The sequence below is a fragment of the Aricia agestis genome, chromosome 15 (genome assembly GCF_905147365.1).
Source record: "Aricia agestis chromosome 15, ilAriAges1.1, whole genome shotgun sequence".
Taxonomy (NCBI): Eukaryota; Metazoa; Arthropoda; class Insecta; order Lepidoptera; family Lycaenidae; genus Aricia; species Aricia agestis.
The window spans coordinates 9,840,295-9,848,741 of NC_056420.1; the positions used below are offsets into that span (position 1 = coordinate 9,840,295).

Genomic DNA, 8,447 nt, shown 5'->3' on the forward strand with positions numbered 1-8,447 from the left:
ATTCCCAAAAACTGAACACAGAAAATTCAACCTTAACTCGAGAGCGTAACGCATACATTTCTTCTCCGAGGCCAATCAGCGTTGGTCGGGCGCAGTCACGCGAATTCGCGCGCATTTTAAATTTCGCAGAATTAATAAAGTGCGTTAACACTTTAGAGTTAAAGTTAAATTTGTAATGTTCAGTTTTAATAATTCGCTTCAAATTTCAATGCGCTTCCACTCTGCACTAGTATAAATTGACCCCATACATTTTTACAGTCGCGCCGTCACTGACGCTCACTTTGAAAGTCCACCATATTATGTAACTACCTATTCAGTATTCTATAATAAAATATGTTGTAATACTACCAACTAACATTAGTAATTTTTAATAATTATGTACATTGAATTAATTAAGTACTTACTGAATTTTTATTCTTCTAAAACTGATATTAAAGTATTTGAATTAGAATAATAATATTATAGTCCTTTGTTGGTTTTCATGATACTTAAATGCAAGAAAACAAAAATAACAAAATAGATAATATTTATTTTTGATAACATTAATGTGATTTAACAAAGGCACAATACAAAGCACTTTATCAACATGGTGTGCTTATGACAATAAGCTATCTAATTCATTTTGCACAGATTCAAGTTGAAGGAAGATAGAATGTAGCTCTGTATGAGATAATTCAATTTCAGTGCTCTCACTACCATTATTAATTGATACATATGCTTTGGGAACTTTACTTCTTTTATGATAATCTGAGCATAACTCAGAGTTTAATTTCCACAGAAATGAAGGTTCATCATTACTCTTTTCAATACTTGTCGTCAAGTTTTGAAGTGTTGAAGATATTTCCGAGGACCAAAGTTTTAAAATGGCTTCAATCTTCTTCTCAGTAAATCCTAGGCTGCTTAAATCATTTTTTAATTCAATAGGCAGGAAAATATATTTAAATATTCTTTTGAAAATATAGACAATGGTTTTAATCGAAAGCAATAATTCTTCATCATTTATTTTAAATATAGTCTCAAGTTTCCTTCTTTCCTCTTCAGTAAAAATGTCAAGGTCTTTATTTTTCAACTTTATCACAATACGCTTAAGGAAATGCTCATATTTTGCATCATCCAGACTGTTATTTAACTTGATTCCCTTTACTAGGCTAAAATAAAAATAAAATTTTCTTGGTTAGTGTCAATTACTGTAGTGTTTCAACACTATTACATCTAGAAAATATGCTTTATTAACTTGTATATTTAAATATTACATATTCTTATAATAAACTTAATTATAACAGTATCAATAAAATATGCAGTGTTTGTTTCTGGAAAACTTTTACCTTGGTGATGTCTTTATCCACAGTAAAGACATTTTATTGTTCGAACTTATTAACAATTATTAGTATTAGTTGTGATTTATGAATATTTAATTATGTTCAGTGCATTATAGACAAATTAAACAAGTACCTATATTGTTTGTTTCTTTTTAGAGGTTTCAGAAAAATAATTTTGCAATGAATGAAATTGTTTACAAGACGTCAAGTTGACGTTTGACAGATCACGTTTTTTTCTCTTATTATGGCACTTCGGCATGGCCAGTGTCGAGTATATTATGGCGGGAAAACTTAAAAGTCAAAACAATATTAGTCAAGAAATCAAGTCGGTCGATTCAGTAAAGTTGTAGACGCTAACACTGAAACTTTCGATGGAGTTTTGGAGGGAACACAAAATAGCACGTTTCTGGATATTGCATCACTTTCCTACACTTGTGCACAATAACGAATATCTAATGGTTAATATCCTACCAATATTACACATTAAAAACCCAGTTAACACAATTTTAGGAAAATAATACAAAAACACAACATCACTCTTTCACTGTTCACATTCCCAGATCCAGCCTGCCTAGCATACGCCCAGGGCTTATAATACCGGTATTAATTATTATTTGATGTTATAAAAATTAAAATCAATTAATCATTAATCATTATCATGTATGGAATCACTAGTTGTACGTAGTATATAATTATATTAATTCCATGTTATCATTACTGTAATGATAACATGGAATTAATATATATACTACGTACAACTAGTACATATTATATGTAATGACATTACATATAAAACGGTACAAGTTACAACACTATTGCAATTTGCACATAATTTTAACATTATTGCGTAAAAAAAACCACATGTCAGCCATTATCTATTAACATCTGTCAACTGTCATATAAAATACGAAAAGTTCATTCGTGTTGGCAGAAATTGCAATTTAAATGTGAATAATTGCGTGGACACGGCTTGCAATATTTCATCATGTCCCTTAAAATAAATAGGGTACCGGAACACATAGATTTCCCAAAGGAAGAGGAGCAGGTGCTTAAATTTTGGAAAGAAATTGATGCCTTTCAAAACTGCCTAAAGCAGTCCAAAAATAAACCCAGGTAAAAGTTAACCTATACATTTTTAAAACTTGTAAGTATAGTTCGAAATATTGATGAATAATTTGGTTATAGATATTCATTTTACGATGGACCACCGTTTGCCACTGGACTTCCCCACTATGGACATATTCTTGCTGGAACTATCAAAGATGTGGTCACTAGATATGCACATCAAAAGGTAACATATTTGTTGTGTAAAACATGTAATAGCATTGACTAATTATGGGCAGTGAGTTGACGTGGGAGAGCCATGCTTCGGCACGAATGGGCCGGCTCGACCGGAGAAATACCACGTCCTCACAGAAAACCGGCGTGAAACAGCGCTTGTGCTGTGTTTCGCCGAGTGAGTGAGTTTACCAGAGGCCCAATCCCCTACCCTATTCCCTTCCCTACCCTCCCTTATTCCGTTCCCTTTCCATCCCTACTCCCCTATTCCCTCTTAAAAGGCCGGCAACGCACCTGCAGCTCTTCTGATGCTGCGAGTGTCCATGGGCGACGAAAGTTGCTTTCCATCAAGTGACCCGTTTGCTTGTTTGCCCCTTTATTTCATTTTAAAAAAACATGTATATAACCCTTTGCTTATATTTATGTTATAAAAATAAAAAATGTGTTGTTATTTATAACATTATAAACCTAAAGTTACAATCCAAAGATTACCTACCTATAAATAAATGTGGTTTCAGGGATATCACGTAGAAAGAAGATTTGGCTGGGATTGTCATGGTTTACCAGTGGAATTTGAGATCGATAAAACATTAGGCATCAAAGGTCCGGACGATGTTGAAAAAATGGGCATTGATAAATATAATGCAGAATGCCGTAAAATTGTAATGAAATATGCCGATGAATGGGAACACATCATTACTCGAATGGGCAGGTGGATTGGTAAGTGTCTGAATACACAAACCTAAGGAGGAATTATAGAAATTGCCAATGGAGGATAATATAAGTGTATTATAAACTTAACCGATTCAGTGCGGATGACACGGGAGCCGTGTCATACATGTTTTTAACAAGTGAGCCGTGTCATTTAAAAAACGATTGTATCTCCCTCAAATTACACTTTAGAAGGTTCTACTCTGAACGAAATCATCTTAATTTTCCACGTAGAACAAGCCTATAGGCTTTGCCTCTGAATATTCTGTGAATTGAAAAAAAGTAGGGGCTGTCAACCTTTTTTAAAGGGGCATTCATTGCGGATTACACAGCAGTTGCGTCTTGTGGGTTTTTAACGTGTGGCGTATGACACGTGAACTGTGTCATTTAGAAAGCAATTGTATCTCCCTCAAATTACACTTTAGAAGGTTCTATTCCAAACAACACCGTCTTAATTTTCCATGTAAAACACACACAGAATAATATAACTGCAACCTATAGGACTGGTACTGACTTCAAAATTATGAAGATTGAGAACAGAAATACTGAGTACAGAATAAGAATTATTATTTAATACTTTTTAGTTCAATTTAGAAAATTACTATTGTTTTTACCTTGAAAGTCGGTTTTAATTTTTTGTTTAAAAATAATAATTTTACTCTTTTTAGTTACTCTTAAGGTTTTCTACACAGTTTTGGCGTTTTTTATCAAAATAATTGTCACTAACACACCTTGGTAGCCATAACATCAAATTCGAATAATAGTATTATACTTTAAAATAACAAAAAAATATTAAAATGTTTAGACAAACTACAGAATAATGATCAAAAACATCAGTCTCAATCTATGAGACTAAGAAAAGTACTAATAATAGAGTCATAATGAGATGATGCATGGTGTAGTGTTGATGATGATGATTAATATAATCACTAATCAGCATAGTAGCTTATGATTTTGGTATTTTAAACAACAGCGAAACACGTATCTATAATAAGGAATCAGGAGTTCTGTTCAGCACCTTCGGAACCATGGTATATACCATGGTGCAAAATTTTACTTTTTGGTAGCATATGATCAAAATACATCCCATAAAACCAAAATAACCATATGTTCCCATTTGATTTTCAAGAAGTCCCCTGGATTCCTCATGGTTCCCATCATCAGACCACCACTTTTGTGAACATGGTACCAACTCGGAACCGGATCAATTGGAACTAATACCCTATACAACAAAAATTCATACTTTTAACTACTCAAATTTTTTGAATTTAGAAGTTTGTCTAGTCTTGAATCGTATTCTTTGTGCACTTCAAATATAATGTATTTGAATTGGTTTTATTACAGATTTCAAGAATGACTACAAGACTCTTTACCCATGGTTTATGGAATCAGTATGGTGGGTATTTAAGGAACTTTACAATAAGGGGTTAGTATACCAGGGAGTAAAGGTGATGCCCTTCTCAACAGCCTGCTCAACTCCTCTGTCAAATTTTGAATCTGGACAAAATTACAAAGACGTTGTTGACCCCGCCGTTGTTGTTTCTTTTCCAACAGAAGAGGGTTTTTCGTTTCTTGCTTGGACTACCACACCGTGGACACTACCGAGTAACCTTGCTCTCTGTGTAAATCCCAAACTACTCTACTTGAAAGTTAAAGAAAAAGCCACAGGTGCATCTTATGTACTACAAGAAAGTAGGTTTCCTGTTATCTTTAAAAACACTGATGATTTTATCATTCAGGATAAATTTTTGGGTGCAACTTTGAAAGGTATTAAATACACTCCCCTATTTGATTACTTCGTGAATCAGTGTCCAAATGCTTACCAAGTGCTGGTAGATGGATATGTCACAGATGACTCTGGTACGGGTGTTGTACATCAGGCTCCATATTTCGGTGAAGACGATTACAGAGTTTGTCTAGCAGCGGGCGTCATCACTAGAGATCAAGATATTGTCTGTCCTGTTGATGCCAGTGGCAAATTTGTTGAACCTGTTAAGGAATTTTTGGGAAAACATGTTAAAGACGCCGACAAAGAAATCATTGCCAATTTGAAAGCGAGAGGAAGACTGATTCAGGCTGGACAAGTTAAGCACAGTTATCCGTTCTGCTGGCGGTCGGAAACCCCGCTTATTTATAAAGCTGTCCCCTCCTGGTTTGTAAGAGTAGAGCAAATGAGTCAAGACTTATTAAAGTCTAATGAGGCTACCTACTGGGTTCCCGATTACATAAAGGAAAAGAGATTTGGCAATTGGTTGAAGGACGCCAGAGATTGGGCAATAAGTCGCAACAGATACTGGGGAACCCCGATTCCATTATGGATCTCTAGTGACAAGCAAGAGGTAGTCTGTGTGGGTAGTATTGAGGAGCTTTCCACATTGACTGGAAAGACTATAACTGATCTACACAGAGAAAGCATTGACCATCTGGAGATTCCATCAAAGAGGCCTGGTCAGCCACCTCTCAGGAGAGTCACAGAGGTGTTCGACTGCTGGTTTGAGTCAGGATCTATGCCATATGCTCAATGTCATTATCCATTTGAAAACAAAAAGGAATTTGATGAAGTGTTCCCAGCTAATTTCATAGCTGAAGGCATTGATCAGACCAGGGGATGGTTTTACACCTTAATCGTCCTATCCACAGCTCTGTTTAATAAGCCGCCATTCAAGAACCTGATCGCGAACGGTTTGATTTTGGCTTCCGATGGCCAAAAAATGTCCAAAAGAAAAAAAAACTACCCCGACCCACTTGAGGTTGTTACACAATATGGCGCAGATGCCCTCAGACTTTATTTGATTAATTCACCCGTTGTCAAAGCTGAAAGTCTTCGTTTCAAGGAGGATGGCGTAAGAGATGTTATCAAAGACGTGTTTTTGCCCTGGTATAATGCATTTAGATTTTTAATGCAGAATGTCGAAAGGATCGTACAAGAGGATAAGATTGATTACCGATTTAACGAAAAGGCTGTTAGAGAAAATGTTATGGACAAATGGATAACATCTTTCACACAATCACTGATCCAATTTGTTACCAAAGAGATGGCTGCATACAGGCTATACACTGTAGTGCCTAGATTAACGAAATTTATCGATCACTTAACCAACTGGTACGTAAGAATGAATAGAAAGAGGTTGAAGGGCGAAGGAGGTGTGAAAGACTGTCAAGTAGCATTAGACACACTTTTCGGTGTACTATTTGACATGGTGAGAGTGATGGCTCCGTTTACGCCATTCCTGTCTGAGCTCATGTACAAAACTTTGCGTCAACTCCTGCCCGGAGGCTCCTTAGAAAGTGTGCACTACAACATGATTCCTGAAGCTAATTTGGAACTGGTAGATACGAATATAGAGCGGGCGGTATCAAGAATGCAATCAGTGATTGAGCTCGGAAGAGTTGTGAGGGATAGAAAAACTATCCCTATCAAATACCCATTACCTGAAATGATCGTTATCCATCAAGACCAAACATACTTGGATGATATAAACTCGCTATTAAATTATGTTGTAGAAGAAATGAATGTTAAGAAGGTACTCCTCTCGAGTGATAAGGTGAAGTACGGTATTACTTTACGAGTGGAACCCGACCACAAGACTCTCGGAGCAAGACTGAAAGGGGATTTCAAAGCGGTGACGCAAGCATTGAAGGGACTGAATAACGAGCAATGCGAGAAGTTTATCGCAGATGGCTCTATTACTTTATCTGGTCAACTCATAGATATTTCGGAAGCTAGAGTCATTTTCCAAGCCACTGGCAACGATCAGTACGAGGCTCACAGTGACAACGATGTGCTGATTCTCCTGAATGTAACACCCGACCAGGACATGCTCGACGAAGGCTTCGCCAGGGAAATCATAAATAGGGTCCAGAAATTGCGGAAGAAAGCACGTCTAGTTCCGACTGATGAGGTAGACGTTTTCTACAGCGTAAATAAGTCTAGTGATATTTTACGCATCATCAATTCGCACAGAGAACTCATTGAAAGCACCGTCAAGGCTCCTCTAAAAGACATCGAAGCCCTGTCGGCAACAAAACCTACTATCATTGAAGAGACGCAAGAATTAAAAGGCTCGCAATTGAAATTAGTCATCACCTGGCGAAAAGATATCGAGATGCCCGTAAACCCTTGGGCCAACATAGTTCTACAAAACCTAACTCCTCGGTTTGGCGTTACGTCTAACCGAGGAAGTATTATCCTAAAAGATAAAAACAATAAGTATTTAAGCTTAGATGGTCTGCATAAAGAAGTAGAGGTTCTGTTTGGTCTTTATGGTGTGAAATTCACCATGTGGTGTGATGGTGCTGAAGTGAAGAAAGTAGAGGATTTGAATACAAAGAACATTATAGTCTCTCTAAGCAAACCGAACGGGGTTGAAAGTCAAAGTACTCCATATTGCAAGTTTGTGAATATTACAAATGGTGTCAAGTCTGGTACATTCTTCTTAGAGAATCCTCAAGGTCACCGAACATTTACTCAGGAGCAGGCATTGCATTTTATTTCCAAACATTTAGGCTTAGCCGTGACAGATATCGTCAAAAATAAGTTACAGTAAGCCTGTTGTTGTGAATTGTCTGAAAATTTTGTTACTCAATAAGAAGGAATGTAATTCGGCGACTAACTTATTGTTATTATAACTACAGTATTTATAAACTCTGTAGTTTGTAGCATTTTATTTATTGCAATAAAACATTCTTACTTTATTAACGTAGTTTTACTCATGAGTCATGGACACAGTGCCTAGTTAGCTACTTTGTCTTTTAAGGGTGCGTTTCCATTGACGCGGAGCGGGGCGGAGAGGAGCTTAGCGGTGCCCGAATTGATCAATAGTGCTATTCCAGCGGAAGCGGAACGGAGATTTCGATCATGGTGATTGGAAACGCGGCCTAAGAACTCTGGGGTATAAAGTAAAATAAATATAATTTGATTTGAAATAACCTTTATTTAAAACGATTTTTATAAATTAAAATTAAAACAAAATAAGCATAATATATGAATAACGTTCACTAATTACATAAACACAGATGTGTAAACTGTTGAATTATATTAATGTTATAATCATTTTATAATAATTGAAAATTGACTCAAATGTTTGTTTTAACGAACAATTATCATAAACATTATATAAATAAAGCTCAAGGTATTGT

General features: G+C 36.0%; 2 protein-coding genes across 2 annotated transcripts; one reads left to right on the forward strand and one right to left on the reverse strand.

Moving 5' to 3' along the window:
- Positions 1-509: 509 nt before the first annotated feature.
- On the reverse strand, positions 510-1,484 carry LOC121734386 (COMM domain-containing protein 10). The gene is made up of 2 exons (XM_042124981.1): positions 1,326-1,484; positions 510-1,148 (listed from the first exon to the last, which is right to left on the reverse strand). The coding sequence occupies exons 1-2, from the start codon at positions 1,355-1,357 to the stop codon at positions 596-598; spliced, it is 585 nt and encodes a 194-aa protein (XP_041980915.1). The 5' UTR covers positions 1,358-1,484; the 3' UTR covers positions 510-595.
- A 733-nt stretch (positions 1,485-2,217) lies between these two features.
- Positions 2,218-8,003, forward strand: LOC121734372 (isoleucine--tRNA ligase, cytoplasmic). Its single transcript, XM_042124944.1, has 4 exons — positions 2,218-2,432; positions 2,505-2,610; positions 3,116-3,317; positions 4,653-8,003. Exons 1-4 carry the CDS (start codon positions 2,305-2,307, stop codon positions 7,853-7,855), a joined length of 3,639 nt encoding a protein of 1,212 aa, XP_041980878.1. The 5' UTR covers positions 2,218-2,304; the 3' UTR covers positions 7,856-8,003.
- Positions 8,004-8,447: the final 444 nt, after the last annotated feature.